This window comes from Triturus cristatus, chromosome 11 (genome assembly GCF_964204655.1).
Source record: "Triturus cristatus chromosome 11, aTriCri1.1, whole genome shotgun sequence".
In the NCBI taxonomy this organism is placed as follows: domain Eukaryota; kingdom Metazoa; phylum Chordata; class Amphibia; order Caudata; family Salamandridae; genus Triturus; species Triturus cristatus.
Genome location: NC_140594.1, coordinates 569,055,477 through 569,074,277, shown reverse-complemented (window position 1 = coordinate 569,074,277; position 18,801 = coordinate 569,055,477). Strand labels below are relative to the sequence as shown.

The following is an 18,801-nucleotide window of genomic DNA, read 5'->3' as shown; positions in this document are numbered from 1 at the left end:
CTCCCCTCCCCATTGTTCAGAAAAACGCCCCTTCAGCGATCCATCTCCAAAAACCTGGCTTCTCAAGTCCCCCACACTGCCTGTACCAACACCTGCCTGACCGCCTGACAACGCGCGAGGAGAAACTCCCTCATGCTCCATAAAATCGCCTTCTAGAACCGCCCCACAAACCCCCTGCACCAAAGCACCTCCCGCCTCCTTCTTTACGAGCAAGGGAGCCTCCGGTAGCAAACAGGAACGCCTCTTTGACACGCGCCCTCCCCCGCGCGTGCCTCTCGCCGCGGGGGAGGAATACGAGCGCAACGCTGACCTCGCCTCACTCCCCACCAAGCCCCGATCGCGCCACACCTCCCGGCCCTCCCCGCTCACTTCCCCCGCCTCGCTCGCCGATAAAGGAACACTCTGCTGCATTATCGAAGCCGGGGCCGCCTTTCTACCGCGCTGGTGGCCCCGCTCACTCACCGCCACAGTTTTCACTCGCTTCGGAGAAGTACAGGCGGCCACCGCTGCGGCCAAGCCAGCCGAGGCCTGACGCGTCGGACGCGACGGCCCCGCGACCTCTCCAATTACGAGGTCCATCCGTCCCGCTTCGCTTAGAAGCCGAAGAGCCTCGAGGACGCGATAATCTCCTTCCGCCATCGCTGTAAGTACCAATAAATTGCCCTGACAAAAAACACCACAAGCCTGACTCCCAGCCACCAGGTCACCAAACCTAAAATGGTGGCCGGGAGCAGGCGCCCAAAGCCTTTATACTTGGGCTACATTTGGGCTACAAAAAAGGAGCCCAATTTCGAAAATGGCCGGCGCGGCCAAGCCACGCCCCCCCACATGCCCCCTCCCAAACCGCCCGGGGGGGGACTCCCCGCGGTCGCCAGCCCCCCCCAAGCCCCCCTTTGCAACGCTGGCAGTGTTGCCAGATTGGGTTATTTCCCGCACAAATGGGTGACATTTTTCCCATTTGTGCGGGGAAAAGACCCATGTCGGATGACTTAATTTTGGGCTGGACTTGGCCCTGTGTGCGGAATTAATTAAGGGGAGGCGGCGCCCCTTTAAATAAGTTGCACTCGATTCAATTCAGCTGCCTGGTTTCTTTTTCTCAGGCAAACTCAGGCACTCCCTAACTTGCCCCTCCCACCCTCCCCCAAGTCAGCCCCCACCATCAACTATGAAGCAGCAGGCTCACACAAAATGATACAAGTAGTTACTTTAAGGCGCGAGGGGATGCGCCATACAGTAATTACTTGTGTCATTATTGACAGCCTCCACAATGGTGTTTGTCTGCAGGGCCGTCAATATTAAGAGCGCAAGAAAGCGCTTGCAATGAGGGCCCTGCTTGATGAGAGGGAAAACTGCTTCTGATCGGCAAGAGAGAAGGTCCGGGCCTGGCTGCTCCTACAGCTTCAAGTAAGCATAACCTCGCCTGTTTTCTGTCTAGCTCCTCACTTACTGAAAACCGTGACTCCACAAACTTGCTTCCCTCTCTTTTCTCTCCTCTGCTACATTCGCTCACGTTTGAAATGGATCTAAGAAGGAAGTAATACTTTTGCTGGAAATATCTTTTTCTGACATTTTTATATTTAAAAGTCCACCTTCGGGATGGATTTTTTTTTTTTTTTTTAAATACGAAAAATAAATATCTAACTAAAAAAAGACAGAGTGGTCACAAAGTGGACAGCTTGGTTTTATTCACAATCAAACACACTATCGCCACTTTACAGACTTTGTCAGTGAAGCACCACTTTCATATTTTCTCATCTTTGAATAGCATTGTTTTCCTCAGGTGAGGAAGTTCACCATTCCTAGAAGTAATGCGATATCTGGTTGATGCGTGGTGTAGAAAACGTTTAATGGGATCCTTATCAACTGTTTTCCTTATATTAGTTTATAAAATGTGTACTGCAGCTTTATGTTCATGAATGTGGTAAGGATTTAAGCAATGGACATAAAAACGGGTCCCTTCTGGGCCCCCCGTAGTCATGTCCTTTGCTTTTCAGGCAAAAAACCCTCGTTGATTTCTGAATAGTGAGTGCACAAGGGCCATCACTGAAACTATATTGACATTCTTGCTTTAGGAGTTGGTTTACACCTTTTAGATCCAAAATGTTGCTTAACCCCTTCGCCGCGGCACGAATTCCGCCGCGGCGCTGGGGGGGTTTGGGGTGTTTGCGGCGGCGCCATGCTCGTGACGGAACCACTCCGTCATAAGCCACGGGCGCGCTGTGCTCATGACTGAGTGGTTCCGTCACGACTCCGCCCACTTGCATTGATCGCCCGCACAGGCGGGGAATCAGTGCCGCGTGGGCGGAGCGGCCGCCAACGGCCGCAGCATGACGGAACCACTCCGTCATGAGCACACGGCGCCCGTGGCTCATGACGGAGTGGTTCCGTCATGAGCAGGGAACGGGTTGAATTAGCAGTCAGGTTACAACATGTTTTGCTTATTTTTGGTATCCTCCAAGTGTCGGTATGATAAATCGTTTATTTAATTGGGGAAGTTGTCGATTTTTGTTAAAGTACATCTCGGGCTGTGTGAAATATTGGTACATAGAGGAATGCTATGTAAGGTGCTTTATTAGGGGTAAGGATTTCAGTTGGTTATGCAAAACTTGAGAGGAGGCGCATTGTGTGTGTGTGATGCAACTCCACCTAGAAGTTGGTTTAGTACCTGTGGTGAGTGTGAAGTGAGCTAGCCCCCATTTCATGAAAAGAAATAGGATTGTCTTTTTCAATTGGCGGGACAGGGGGGAGGCGGGCAGTATAGAATGACTTAATTGACAGCTCGTTGTGGTGGCATATTTGTGGGGTTTCAGTCTTTTCTGTGTGTGATTTGGGGGTTATTTCTGAGGAGGGTCTCTTCGGGGAGTTGCAGCTAAAGGCACTTGTGTGGGCTATCTCTCTGGGAGTACTGTGCTGGTATTAAGTACCCCATGCTGCGGCATTGTTATTTTACCTTTTTGGCAGGGGTCGATATTAATGTTGTTTGGAAGAAATAAGTATTGGTATGAGGCTCACCCTTTATGTGGGTCTTTGTTTTGGTGAACTGCAGAGATTTGGTGACTTTGTGGTGACATTGTGGTGGTTGGGCATTGTCTGCGAATATACATTTGTCGGGGCAGTAGCAGTCATATGTATAGGGTGACCAGATGACTCTCACCAGGGCACAACTTTTCCAGTTTTGATTTGCCATACCAGTGCATTCTGGGAGCAGTAGTCTAGGTTAATTGTATTTCAACCAATTGGTCGAACACACTAGCTAATAATGTAAAAGCAAAACCCAGGTCTGGAAAAGTAATTCTCCCCATAACTTGCAGGCATCTTCTCGCCTTAATTATGTAGCACCAATGGGCAGTGTCTCAGAAAAGAAGAACGCTCCCTGGTGTATTTGAGAGATGCAGTTCTTTTGAAGAAGTGTCTGCAAAGCTCTATGCTTCTGTTGGGATCTGTGTGAGGTGTCACTATTTTGAACAAAATTTAACCTCAAGCTCCATAGGGGCATTGTCGGTGTGAAGTGCAGCTCTTTAGGCAGGAATGGGTGTGGAGACTATACATGTGTGTGTCTACCTCCACCTTTTGGTCATCTCTCATCAATCCCCAGCAAGTCTTACATGATGTGATTTATTGCTTCGGCCCTGCCTCTTTAGCAGATTACTTTTCTCCTAAATGTATCTGTTAGTCCTGGGCATCTGTGTCCTAGCTTTAGCAACACCAGAAAGTGCTGGGGCTACCTCCTAACCCCCTCCCCCATCTACAGTACTTTTTTACTCTCACCACATCACCTTTTTATGAAGTGACCTAAAAACACGGTTTCTTCCCTAGAATGGGCAAGGCCCCTGAATAACGTAAAATATGGAATCAAGCTCGTCCTCCATTTTCTTGCCACCCTACTCCTAGCTGAATGTAACTCCCAAGTCTCTCAGAACTCCATCTCACCAAACCCATCAACTCCATTCTGTCCATCCTTATTATATGCCTTTTGGTCTCTGCCTCTGTTCTAAAAAGGTGTGCATTGGAGGACATGTAGCCCTGCCACTTCCATGTTCAATGACTTGCTGAGTACACCTAAAACCTACCCAATTATCAGTCCCCTGCTTTCCTTGTTTCCGTTTTCCTGCACCTGGCCTTTACTTCTGCACTGAGATCTCCCTCTCTTGCTTTTCCACAGACTCTAAAGAGGACATTCCTCTGTGAGTTTCTGTCCAAGTAGATAGATGGAATCAGTCATGGCTTTGGTGCTTAATGAGTTGCTTCATTAATATTGTTCTAGACAATGTGGCCATTTTTAGTTTTTTCCTCTGTTTTATTGTAGTTGCCAGGTCATCTGCTGTGGTGCCTCACAAGATATTTCTCACTCCCCTCCCCCCCATGGGTTTCTTTTTATTTATTTATTTAATACTTGTGCTCAATCATGTTGGGGGAGGGTGATGAAGTAGAAAATGTCCCCCCCCCTGGAAAAATTTCTGCGGACGCCCATGGTTAGGGGGAACTTCTCAACTGCTGGTCACTTACCCCCAACAGGACAATAATACACGTTTGAGAAGGGTGATTGCACCTGCTGCTGAGGCTGTGGGTGTTTGTGGAAACTAAACTAACCTCACCAGACTACTCTGAAATGGACAAATTTCATTTAGTCATAGAGCATCAGGCACATTCTAAGAGAGTCAACCATTTGTTTTGTAAAGTTGACAGGCATACCAAATACTCATTAACCCTTTGGAAATATATTAACAGTTGTAAAATATGCCCCCTTCCTCAACAATTGGTGCTTAGAGCACTCAGCGGGATTGATTTTTGACACAGTGCTTTCTTCGCTTCGGGGTGCATTTGCCTTAGAAATGGGTGACACGCTTACCTCAGAAGTGACATCCTCTCTTGCGTGATCATTTTATGTTTCACATATATGATCTGCTGTTCACACATTAGTAAAGCTGTTATGCCTGGTTCTAACATCAATATAAAACTCAAAAACGTATGCAGTTTCTACCCAGGGTCAGATTGAAATGAAGGGCAACCAGGCAGTGCCCGACGTGCTGGTGTGGCAGGTCTGTGTGTGGGCCAGTTTTCTGGTTGTTTGTGGGCCTGTTTTATGGTCTGCCGTGCCGATTTTAATTGTTGCCCTCCTTGACATTAAAACAGACGCTGTCTGGAGCAAGCTCAAACCCATGCAGTCTCCCAGCCTTGCAAAGGCTCAGGGTGTATTTACAAGTTCAAAAGTGCCCCAATTTGCAAACATGGGACACTTTTTCGTTTTCTAATTCAGTAATAGGGGACAATTTTATTTTGGTGCCTAGGCCGATTTCTGTCCCAGTCCGACCAAGGGTCGGACTGAGAACAGCAATCAGTCTTGTCTGATTGCTGCTCGACCGGACCTGGGAGCAGGTGGGGTGCTTAGGGAGGGGGGCAGTGCCAGTAAAAAGCACCGCTCCCACTTTTGTTATTCGGGACGATATTGCAGCAATGCTGCAAAACTGGCCCCCGGTAACAAAACCGACACCCATGGCCAGAAAAGTGCCCCCCACCCCTTCATCCCACCGGAGAAACACCCGGTGCCAGCTACGGTCAGTCCGGCCCTGGTCAGACCCTGTTTCTACTACCTTATTTGTAAAACCCCACTTGTCCTTTTCTTCGTAGTCCGTCTTCTCTGCTCTTACTAGATTCCTATACGTTCCCTGAGTGGAGTGAGTGAGTGCAAGCATATGCTCCTAATTATCTCGCAAACGGAATTCAAGCCACAATACAAGCAATAGTAGGGCTTTGAAGAAGGAGCGGGAGCAATAAACAGTCAGAAGAAGTTTGCAACTTTCCGCCAGCAGTAATATAGGGAGGGCTCCTTGACACTGTTGTGGCCTCCTAAGGAGGTTTTATTGCTTTTAATATTACAATATTGCAATGAGTTTTTATTGCCTCAGTCTTTCCAAACAATGTGTACGGTCTTGCTTTGTTTTCTTTGGTTGCATGTTGCCAGACTGAATATCTTTTAAATCTCTCTGTCTCTGTCACAAAATCCTCAATCAGAAAGGACCTTGCTACCTTTCTCCACTAATCAAACCATATTTTCCCAAAAGGCTTCTTAGATCTTCAGGTAGTACACTGACAGTTATTCCAAGGGTCAACAAAATCCGCATTGGAGGCAGCGCTTTCAAATATCTGGCTGCTAGGCTTTGTAACTCCATGCCTTCGTACCTTAGAATGGGGCCCTCCGAGCTCGTGTTTTGGAAAATATGAAAGACTTGGTTTTCAGGCAAATTTGACAGTGAGTTTCGGGCAGGGCTATGAGGCTTTCTGTGAGAGAATCCAGCACGGGGACACTCCGATTAGAGTAACCAAGAGCTTTACAAATTTCCAACATAACATAACACCAGCAGTGCACGTAATCAAGGAGTTGGCTCTGTGATGAGGGACAATTTTTACATAGCAGAGACAGGTCTTTTTCCTACACCCACCTTGACAGTTATCATAATTAGCTTTTCCAATGTTTTTTTTCCCATAAAACTTATTTGCATTTCCTCCACAAATAATCGTGTCTACCTAAAGCATTATGAAACAGGTGAAAAATGTATTTGCAGCATTAACAAAAAAGACCATTGCATGTCAAGCCTCATTATGAAAAGAAAATATAGGATCCTCTGATTGTTCCCTAACTAGCGGTAGTTGCTGTTGTGTACGAAATGGCTAAGCCATGATCACTGGTCCTCGTTGTGCTGTGTCCACTTGGACCAGATCCGCTGGTATGTATCAGAGCAGCCTCTAGCTTTATAAACTGTCTCCTCCACAAGGGCGCATTGGTCCAGCCTACACTCCATGCATTCAAGGTAGTGGAGTCATGCTTCTCCAAAGTTTTGCAATCAAGAAGCCTGAACCAGCCAACAAACGAGAACTACGACCTCAACCAAGACCACCTTGGATTCTAATGGAAATTTGTAGCCTAGTACGCCTTCAGGCCGGGAATGTACTCAACCCCAGTGTGCTGCAATGACGGGGCAGCTGCATATAGTGTGTAGTAATGTGCCCTCAGGGATGCTGCAGCTCCAGCAAGCAGCCGAGGGGCCTCTACCCATCCACCACAGCCTAGAGGGGTGATAGTAAATACAGATCATGTAGTTAAATTGTTTGAGTTTGAGTCTAGCAAAAATGGCCAGATTTCTCATGGCCATTCTGACCTCCGTCCTTTCATGATTGTCCAGAGCTCCCGAGTCGTCCTCCCATTTTTCTCTAAGATGTGTGAAAGGATCAGGAAAGTTGATGACCAATGATCTGTAAGTAATATCTCCCTCCTTCCTCACCACTCCACTGTGATCTTTGCCTCTAAAGAGTGAAATTCTAGCACCGCTCCCAGCTTGGCTTTATGACTATTTCGGGCATGCCTGAGCTGTAAGTACCAGAAGGATTATCATTTGTGTAGTGCAAAGTTGGCTGACATTTGTTCAAAAGATTTCGTGTAGTCAGTAGCCCAGACCTCACCAAGTTTAGAAATGTCAGTGAGGTCTCAATCAGTGAACTCTAACAACATGTCAGGTCTTCGGTGTATTCCTCTCTAATTTGATGTCTAACTAGATCTTGGAGGAATGTCAACACTCCAAGGAATTTACATTTTTTAAATAAAATGTTGTGGCATGAACAGAGTGTAATATAAACTGGTAGACTGAAGTGACTGAAGAAACATTGCCTGCTAAAATGAACACTACAGATATATATGGTCAGTCAAAAACTGGAGATAGAATTCACAATTACTGCAATAGGATTCTATTGATAAAATATATGTCTCATGTTGAGTTCAGGTATTTCCAAACCAAGTATTTCTGATTGACTATAGTGGTAATTTAGGTGCCTTGGTTCAGATTATTTTCTGCTCCTGCTTTCCCACCCTTAAGGGGATGTGAATGGACCTGATATTAGGGATACTACTACATTAGGCAGAAAAAGTGGGATTGTAAATAACTAGTGTGACATATGTAGTGGTCGTTTATTGTGGGTGTTACTCTGCTTCTATGTAAAAACAAACACTAAAATGAAAAACTGGAAAAACAGAGATTGAAAGATATAGAATACCAAATGGTCAACCACACGTAAATATCTTCCTACAACCATTTTAATCTTTTTTAAATTCCTACTTCAGGACAAACTAATTTCTTTCCATAGAAGGTCTGACTTAATTTATAATTTACATTGATGTAGCAGGATGCTATGAAGCAATGGTAAATTGGAAGAAAATTATTTCAAAATTCAATGTAGAAATTTTCTTTTAATGTCACCTGTAGATTCCTTTGGGTTAGTCCGTAACTTAACTCTTCCAATAGCGCTCGCTAGGACTTCCTTCGTGAATTACAACCATGCAGCAGGCAAAATGGAACGCAAAAGCCAGTAATGTGTGGATGCTACCTTTTTTACTGTTTCAAATTCTATGCATTCTATCCCTCCTTTAATGACAGGTATGCATAATTTAACGTCAAAATGATGTATCTCACTCACCTTGTGGCCAGTTGCTCTGCAAGATGGGATAATTCAGATGGTCTCACTACAGCATAAAGCATACAGCATAAACAGCTGCACAATGAACTCAGCTTTTGCTTATTAATTGCCTTTGTATGTTTTTGATTATTTCTGTTGTCCTCGAAATTCAAAAAGCTTTTTTATTTAGTCTCTTTTAACTTTATATATTTATTCGCTTTTCAGAACACTCATCGATAATCCAAGAAAACATCCTTTCTTCAAAACAATCAACTTTGCTAGGCTGGAGGCCGGCCTTGTGGATCCACCTTTTGTGCCCGATCCATCTGTTGTTTATGCTAAAGACATTGCGGACATTGCGGACTTCTCTGAAATTAAGGGCATCGAATTTGATGACAAAGATAAGAAATTCTTCAAGAAATTTGCAACTGGTGCTGTCCCAGTAACTTGGCAGGAGGAAATCATTGAAACAGGACTCTTTGAAGAACTTAATGATCCTACAAGGGAAGCTGGCAAAGGATATTCCAATGGTGGAGCAGAGTCCAAGTCAGGAGTGTGTTCACTTTTGTAAATCTGGAACAATTGACACAATGTCTTACATCCCACAATAAGACTTCAAATTTTTTTAAAATATCATTATAATGTTCATCCATTAGCCAATACAATCCTTTAATATTATGTTGTATTTTAAAACTAAATCTTAAAGAATGTATGTGAATCATTAAAGTACACTGGTCTCAGATTATTCAACAGATGGTGATGGTACGAAAACTTTCTTCCTCAATTGAAAAGAAGCATAAAGAGCTATTCCTGGTGCACATTGGCCTTTTCTCAACAACCTCTTACGTTTTAGCAAGAGATTATATGCAGATTATATGCACATTTCCACCATCCATGTTCTCCCCACCTTCTCTTGAGTTAGTGTATGCTATTTTATTTATTACATGACATGAACATGCCTCCTATCAGAGTCATGATTAGAGCAAAGCGGTTGCTATGTCAACTACAGGTACATTTTCTACCATTTTTTATTGCAGTGATGCCCAGTTAGCAACATCTTTTATCTAGTGCAGTGATTCTTAAACTTCTGACTTCAGTGTACCCCCACTTAATCAATATTGGAATCAGGGGACCCCTAGTGAATCATTATTGGAATCTGGGGACCCCCACTGAGTCAATACTGGAATGCGGGGGTCACAGGTGTAAGCAATCCTAAAAATTTGAACTGCAAAACAATGCACAAAAATATTGAAAAAAGCATTCATCAAACAAATACACAACACTCTTCTCCTGTAATGGGGAATAACGAGAGGACCTGAGAATACAAGGCCCAATTCTGCATTTGGGCTAATTGCAGGTCCTTGGTCCTGGGGTTTTGTGGTGGGATAACAAAGGAGGTGGGAGTGTTTACTTCCCCCATCATGCTGCTTTTAAACTGCAGAGAGGGGACTGGGCACAGGAGCTGCCTGCTGCCCCACAGCTTTGATATAAAGTGTCTCCAGACCCGTAATCATCTGGACCAAGGTTTGCGAACCCGATAATACCAGGGCCCTAAACACTTAGAAACTAAGAATAGCCAAGAGGAACTTGCTATGAAGCCTTGGAGACAAGTTATGTGTGTCACGTAGCTCAAACACCAATATCTATCTCTTCTGATTCTAGTGGATATTGATAAATATTTGTTTTGTGTCAGAGATTTGTAGCATATTCGAGTGAGATACAACAAATTGCATCATATAGAGCTCATATTTTATTCAAATCATATCGTCAATCTGTCATGTGACGAATATTGGTGCCAGACATCTCATAGATCTCGGGCCTGGATAGAGATGCGTTAGAGGTACAATCTATGTTAAGAGAGATGATAAAGCAATGCACACCAAGTAAGTCAATATCAGTGGTTTGCATATGTATTTCTTCTCTAACTTAAGGAAAGGGTTGGCACTGCAACAGATCTTCTATGTTTGCTCCACCAAAATAAGGGGATATCCTCAGTGCAGAAGAGAACAACTTCCACACATTGTAGATGGAGTGCCCCGGTCCTGAAATAAAGGAAACTCCATGGATGTAACAGGTATGTCATTCATTGCACTCAAATCCGACTAAACGCTGAACAGACTCTGTACTAGACACATGCAACCAAAGACCAACAAATAGACACTATTCTACTCCCAGCTTTGCATGAAAGGTTACAGAGACAGTGCTATGATGCCTTGGCAACAGTGTGGGTGATATATAAATGGCAATAGCATAACATGACTTTAAAATATTTTTTATGTCTTGCATAGCAAGTCCTTCCTTTCAAAATGGTACCCATAGCTATGAATTTAATGTACAATACTTCAAAAGCAGTGCTAGAAAGACCCATATCTCTCTTTACAGATGTCTTCATCTGCTGGTAGACTTGGACACCCAGATATCTGAATGTGTCTTGCATTCGTGCACAACAGAATGCAAGCAGTGGCATTGCTGAGTGTTCTGTTTTAAAGGGTGAACACATATTTTGTTAGAGTTGGCCCTGAGGGCCAAGAGCCTGCCCAAATCTTCTAATAATTCAATCAATGGAGCCAGGTCTTGCAGACGGTCCCTCAAATATAGGAGGACGTCATCTGCATGCAAGGAGGTAATGTGTGATGTATCGTATACTCTCACACCTTTCTGTTTATTTTCCCATCACACCCAACAGCCTAGAGGCTTCCTGGCACTGTGACTAATAAACAGGATGGCAGACATCTCCGGTGTGTACCTATCTGCACCTGCCAACTACCAGATAGTACTTGATCTGTGAGAGTGTTTGCAGTTGGTTCCATGTGCAATAATTGTATCTACTGTCTAAGAAACTGGATTATTATTTGGGGTGAGTGACTGCTCACTTCAAGGAATAATCACAACCCTGGTCAAGTTGAACCCTCAAAGTCACTACATTAACCTGAGTTCATACCTCTGGTAGATATGGCACAGAGCAGACAGGCTTAACTTAAGGTAATGCTTAAAGTGTCCATGTAATACTAAAACAGTAATAAACTCCAAATTCGAAACAATGAAAATCTCAAACCGAATTAGAAAAATAGTGTACTATTTTGTAAACAAAATGACAAAAATCCAATAAGGGGATCTGGAGATATAATTTTTTAAAAGTTTAAAGTAAAAAAAAGTGCCATGAAACACAAAGCGCCAATGATAGTCAATGGTAGCGGTAGAGCAGGAACAACGTCCAATTTGAGGATGACCAGGATGGAGCACAGGTCGGATACACCAACCGAGTTTGTCTTGGTCATGGATTTTACCTTCTGACTTTAATCTTTTAAGTCCCATTCCTCCACAGGAGTACACTTCTAAAGCCCTTAAGACCTCTGGGGAGGCACTTAGCGATTCACAGGGGCCTACAGCAGGGTCCAGTCCAAGACCAGGTCCAGTTGCCACTGGTAAGCTAGGGACTTCCAGGCAAGGCTCCCTGTAGCTACACAGAAGGTCGGCCAACTAACTTGTGGAGCTCAATTTTTTGTCCTGGATACAGAAGAGTCCTTCAAGGATCCTTTCAGGTCATAGACAACAGGTCCAGTCCTCTTCTGATCGTCTGCAGGTTTATAAAGTGTTCTGAAATGAGTATCCAGAGGTGCCACATTGATGTGATCTAATGGGTGGGGGTGACACCTGGGCATGCCCTAACCTATGCGGCAAAGGTTCTAGGGGTAACTCTACCTGCTTTTGCAGTAGTCTCTGTTTCTATTACTGCAAACAAGGTCCACAATGCCATGTGTCAGGGCATTTTCAGGATGCCGAAAGTCTTTTGTCATACTAAACTTGAACTTTGAGGGCTGGGGAGTGTACTATGGTAATCCTACTGCCCTCCCATAGCTAACTCTTAAATCCAGTATGAGGCAGGCACTGTATCAGAGACAAACATATCAGAGACAAACATAAAGACAGAAGTCTGGTAGGGGAAAAGCATGGTCCTCCGGCAAACAGACAGTGGACACACAAAAATTGATTTGACATCCTGTTCTCTTCATTTCAAGTGTGCCCCAAGTGTCTCATGAGTCTCAGCAAACCCGTCAAGCAGTCCATTCAGGTCAGCCTATTGTTTGCTCCTGGGCAGCATATCCAAGACTAATCACTGGCTGGGGGATGCTGGAGAGCCAATGCAAATTAGCCTCTAGAAACTTTAGCCAGGGAAGAGGTAACTTTCTAAAAGTTACTTTTCCTTAAAATGTATGAAACATTCCTCCTCACAATTGAATTGGCTTTCTAATAACTATTAAAAATGTCTGTTTCATTATTTTTCAAGCTGGTCCTATTCTCGAGATACAGTATTGGTATTTAATATCACTGCTGGTGTTAGTCACTGTAATGGCATGTTGATATTACATTTCTACTTGTCTACCTTTAAATACCATGCACCCTGTCTTGTGGGCTGCAAGAACTACAAAGTGGTTACTTATTAATATTTAAAAGGGAGGTTTTGACCTACCAAAGGGGTTTATTTTGACAGGTTAAATTGCAGTTTTTACACTGCTGTCGCCAGGCTACAATGGTAGGCCTGAAGCCATGTTTGCACTGCCTCTGTACTGGATGACAAAATAGATGCTGCAGTCCACTAGTTTTATTTAACTTTCATATCTTGGGAACACTTTGTACCACATACTTTTAACAGACTATTTAAAAATGCCATGCAGGAGTATGCCAATGTAACCATATTTAAATGGGAGTGCAGGCACTTTACTTCTGGTTAGCAGGGGTAAAGTGCACAGAGTTCTAAAGCCAGCAAAAATAAAGGGTAAAGCAAAACGTGAAAAATCCAGGGTGACCATGCAGAAAGAGCAGACTTCCTACATACAGTATTGCCTGTGGTCCATATTGCAAACATTACAATCCGTTATAGAGGTGGCCCCATTCCATTGTGTCAAAGGCCTTTCCCATATCAAATAAAGCCACTGAGGACAACCAGCTCTCATCTCTTAGGTCATCTGTTAAATGAAACAACCTTATTAGGGTAGGCAACGTTCTGCGGCACGGACAAAATGACTCTAATGTGGGTGGACCAAAGATGGGATTAACCTCAGCAGCCTAATTACTAATGTTATTGCAAATACGATGTAATATGTGTTCAGCATTGTTGAGGGATGATACAAGAACGTCTCTAGTAGATCATGGCCATGCTCGGAATTCACCACTATAATGGACTCTCATGCCATAGAAGGCATACTGTCCCTCTCCAGCAAGGAATTATATACATACAGCAGATCGGCTACTAGCAAATTTTTAAACCTACTATAAATCTCAGGAGTGACCATGTGTTCCCAGGGCTTTCCCACCTGCACGCATCTCATCTCATTTGAATTTTCCACTTCGAAAGACACCGTATCCAAGTCATCACTTCCCTCTGTGGTCAGTGCTGCAATAATGGCTTCCATCAGGAGAGATGCAAGATCCGCCAAACATAATGGAGTGTATCTAGAATAAAAAGCGGAATAGTCATCAGCAAAGATGCCACTGATGTCACCCTCTGTATACTGCACCTTACCTCTAACAACTTTCAGGGCCCTCAGAACCTGTGTATTTGTCTTTAATCAATCTAATCAAGCCAATTGGTGACCAGATCAGCCTCCTTCCTTGCGCACCCTAGCATTGTATCACTAATGCCCTGGCATCCCATTTTCTCTAAGAATGCTGAATATTTCCCCCTGAGCTCATAGAGTGATGTCACCATAGCATAGACCTTGATCATCCCTCACTGCCTTTTCTTCTGCTACAACCTCCCTTCTCAGTGATTAACTTACTCCGCAAATGGTTTAGGCCATTAGGCACCGCTTTGCTCACTTCCCAGTGGACGATGTCCAGTGTTTTCTACAAAGAAATTGACTGTGGTGTCATGAATTGTGCTTTAGAACATAGGGTCTTGCACCACAGTTGGCTGCAATGGTCACGATTGGATATGGGGATGGGTGGGTATACCCCACACCACCAAGAGTAGTGGGAGAGAGTGATCAGATAAAGTTATATCTAGAAAAGCCACACTTTGGAATCTTCCAGTCAGATGGTGTGTGGTTAGGAATAAGTTAAGTCAAGTAAGGAGGTGATGTCTAGATGAAAAAAGGCAAACTCCCCATCTCTGGGATACATAAACCTCAGGCATCATGCGAACCCCACCTAATCATCCAGTCCTTAAATTTAGATGTTGATGTAATTATGAAGGACCCCAGAAGAAGTGGGGAAGACTTGTTTATGGTTTAATTCTTTTATTATGCACCGCTGAAAGGCATAAATCGCACAAAAAAGGCGACACTGGCCCTACGGCAATACTGATCAGTGCATTATTTAGCCAAGATCAACAAACAGGAACAAATACAATCCCACCCACCACCCAGGAATACAAAAGGGGGAAGAAAAGAGCTGAAAAGCAAAAGAAAACCACCCCCCACCCCACCCGGTCCATACTAGCGTGGTAGCCCTGTGTCAGGCGGCTTAGCGGTCCTGGAGGCTAGTATACCTGCGTAGGAGTAGCTGGCATCGTAAGGCGTAACAGGCGAAGATACCTCGGACAATACAGCTCCCGGAATTCCTGCACAAGCAGAGAGAGAAACGGCTGCCATAGGTCACTGAAGGAGGAGCCCTTTCCCGCTAGTGTAAGGGAGATTTTTTCCATGCCTAGTACATGCCACAGCTGTTGGTACCAACCGGCATGAACAGGAATGCGGGGGGTTCTCCAGTGAATTAAAATGTTCTGGACCGCTGTGCCCAGAGCTATGGCTATCTGTTTTCCTCTCCTAGATTTTAAGGGGTAAGTAATCGGGTTGGGCACCCCCAGGAGAACATAGGCAGGAAACCTAGGGATTTCAGTGTCAAGGTGCTTGTCCACATCAACTAAAATGTGAGTCCAATAGGTCTGAAGGTATTCGAAGTCCCATAATAAGTGAACTAGTGTGCCCTTTTTCCCACAGCCTCGCCAGCAGTCCGGACTTTGCGTCGGGTCAGTTTGGTGGAGCCTCACCGGGGTATAATACCAGTGATAAACTAGCTTAGCAAGTGTCTCAGTGAGGCCTACATGTTTTGCTGTGTGGCACGCTCGGTAGCAAGCACCCTCCCATTCTGCAAGGCTAAGGGGACGTCCCAGATCGCTTTCCCAGCGCGCACGTCCCGCATGGTAAGTGTGGGTGTATTTGGACAGAAGCATCTTGTATAGGTCAGAGATTAGCTTCCTGTCCAAAGACCGCGTGATAAGCCTGCGTTCGAATGTGGTGAGCAGCCTAGTAGCCTGAGAACGGTTGTCAGGGTGCATAGCCCAATGTCGGGCTTGCAAATAATGCATGCGTTCGGATTCCGGGAGACCATAGTCTGCCCGGAGCTGCGAAAACTGAATAATGTCACCCTTTGCGAACAATAAGCCTAATGCGCGACACCCGGCTTCACACCACAAGTGATAGGGCTGCTGGCCCACCCCTGGGCCAAAGTCAGGATTGTCCACCAATGGAGAGAGTGGGCATGGGAAAGTTGTCAGACTATGACGCACATTGGTCAGGTCCCAAACTGTGAGAATCGAGCGAGTCACCTCGGAGTCGTAGAGATTGGGGGGAAGGTGGTTTTTCGAGAGGAAGGGTATTTTCATGAGACGTGCCGGCCACAGCTCGGTCTTGGAAGAGCCAGTGTTTCTCCGATTCAGCCCGGCTCCACTCAACCAAATACCGGAGTTGTGTGGTGTAGAAGTAAAGCGTGAGGTCTGGGATCCCTAGGCCACCTTCGTGAGGCGGGAGAAATCCAACTGTCCGCTTAAGCCGTGGTTTTCGCCCTTGCCAAATAAAATAAGAAAGATCCGACTGTACCCAGTGGAGCCATCCAGTTGGGGGCGGCAGGGGAAGCATCTGGAATAGATAAAGAATTTTGGGGAGTATTGTCATCTTGACAGCTGCCACGCACCCCAGCCATGAGATCTGATGGTGTTTCCACCTCTGTAACTCAGCGCGGATTTGAGAGTGAAGGAGGGAATAGTTGGAGGTACGCATAGCCTGCAAAGTTGAAGCCAGGTGTATACCCAGATAGGGAACGGTGCCCGTGGACCACTGCAGGGGATAACAGGCCCGCAGGGCCTCTAGCTCCTGGGATGACAGGGAGAGGTTCAACGCTGTAGATTTGGTTTAGTTAACTTTGAATAGGGAAGCGCCGGCAAAAGCATCCAGTTCCTCCAAAAAGGGACCTAATGCCTGCTCAGGATTCTCCAGGGTGACGAGCACATCATCCGCGTAAAGGCTTATGAAGTGTGTATCCCCTCCAAAGCGAATGCCTGTGATCTGAGGGCAATCTCTAACTCTCTGAGCCATAGGCTCCATATAGAGGGCGAAGAGCAGGGGAGACAGGGGTCATCCCTGCCTCGTGCCCCTATTGATAGGGAAGGGGGTGGCGGTGTGCCCCTTGACCCATACCGCAGCATTGGGGAACCTGTAACAGTTAAGAATAGGCATCCGCGCCTTTTCCCCAAATCCGAAATGGGCCAGCGTCTGTTCAAGATATGGCCAGTGCACCCTATCGAAGGCCTTCTCCGCATCGATGGTGAGGAGCATGTATTTTCCTGAGACGCGGTAGGCCTTCTCTATGAGGTGCGCAACACGCTTCGTGTTGTCACTGGTCTGTCGCTGCGGGATAAATCCGGCCTGGTCAGGGTCTACTAATCCCTGCATATAGGGGGCAAGCCTGCTGGCTAATATGCCAATGTAAAGCTTCAGGTCTACATTCAGAAGTGAGATTGGCCGATACGACCCGCACTCTGATTTGTCCTTCCCTGGCTTAGGGATAACCACAATTGCCGCTTCCAGCATGGAGGCGGGGGTGGCCCCAGCAGTTGTGAAAGAATTAAAAAGCCGGGTGAGCAAGGGGGCGAGAGTCATGCAGAACTGCTTATAAAAGGCTGCGGTATAGCCGTCCGGGCCTGGTGATTTGCCCAGTTTCAAGCGGGAGATGGCCGAAATAACCTCCTCCGGTCTAATCTCCCTCTCCATATGAGCCGCTTGAGACGGTGTCAGGGTGGGGAGACGGGCCCGTGCTAGATATGCCTCAATGGCGGTGCCATCAAGGGGCTGTGCATCATAAAGTTGGGCATAGACGCTACGGAAGGTCTCGGCAATGGCCGCATCTTTCGACCGAGGTTCCCCCGCTTCATCTCTGATTTCCTGGACATCCTCACGTATTCGCACCTCCCTGAGTCTATGTGCCAGGAGGCGACCGAACCTGTCCCCCCCAGGTAATAAGAATGCCGTAGCTGTATTGCTGCATATTCTGCCTTGTCTCGATCAATGGCTGTCAGTTGTGCCCGGGCAGCCGTCAGTTGCCGCCATATGCGGGGTGCTCCGGTGTGTTGGTGCATCTGCTCCAACTCTCGCACTTTCTGCGTACGGTCATCCCTCTTTGTTTTGCAGTCCGCGTTATCTGCGGAGGAGATAGCGATGACTTCCCCCCGGATGACGGTTTGAGAGCCTCCCACCGCGTAGAGAGGCCAGTGTCAGGGTTGTCGTTATGGGCAAGGAAGTCCTCCAGGGCTCTCTGCAGTGGGGCCACTGTATCAGGTCTATGCAGTAGAGCTTCTCGGAAGCGCCAATGTCAGACTGGACGGTGAATATGTGGAAGGGCTAGTACCACCTCAGTCGGGACGTGATCAGAAAGGGTAGCAGTCAGAATGTCAGTAAAGAGCATAGCGTCGCGCAGCGCCTTAGATCCTAGGAAATAATCCAACCTAGCATAGGTTTTATGGGCGTTAGAATAGTATGAAAAGGCTCGCGACCGAGGGTGTTGGTGTCTCCAGAGGTCTGTAAGATCTAGGTCATGTAATCTGGTTAGGCCTGTGGGTGAAAGGGAGCCCACCTGACTTGTGCGTTGTGCTGACCTGTCTAGGTCGCTGTCGATCACTAGGTTGAGATCCCCCCCTATCAGAATGTGACAGTTCGGGGTAGCCGTGACTTCAGTGAGTGCTTCATGTAAAAACCGTTCCTGACCCTTGTTAGGTGCATAAATTGATCCCATATGTAAGATATGACCCCCAACAAGAAACTGGTAAGTGAGCAGTCTGCCCTTCATTTCCGCCCCTTTCTGTAGTACCTTCCCCTGGAAAGCCCTTGAAACCAAAATTGCCACCCCCGCCGTTTTGTTTAGTTTTGAAGAAAAGAATTGAGTCGGGAAAACACGGGACCTAAGACGATGGCAGCTCTTAGTGAGGAGGTGTGTCTCTTGGAGAAGGCAAATGTCAGCCTTCGTGCTCTCTAGATAGGAGAGGAGTGTTCTGCCTTTAATGGGGTTACTAAGCCATCTCCTGTTGAGCGTGAGTATCTTAACGGAAGTCCCTCGCATTTAATGGCCAAGAGTCAGTGGAAG

At 45.9% G+C, this 18,801-nt stretch overlaps 1 protein-coding gene across 1 annotated transcript in view; it reads left to right on the top strand.

Annotated features, from left to right (window-relative positions):
* The window catches only part of GRK7 (G protein-coupled receptor kinase 7), a 241,988-nt gene extending 232,791 nt beyond the window's left edge, over positions 1 to 9,197 (top strand). Inside the window, exon 4 of the mRNA XM_085633648.1 lies at positions 8,671 to 9,197. Coding sequence (XP_085489774.1) covers positions 8,671 to 9,016 — 346 coding nt within the window. The 3' untranslated portion in view covers positions 9,017 to 9,197. The remainder of the gene's footprint in view (positions 1 to 8,670) is intronic.
* Positions 9,198 to 18,801: the final 9,604 nt, after the last annotated feature.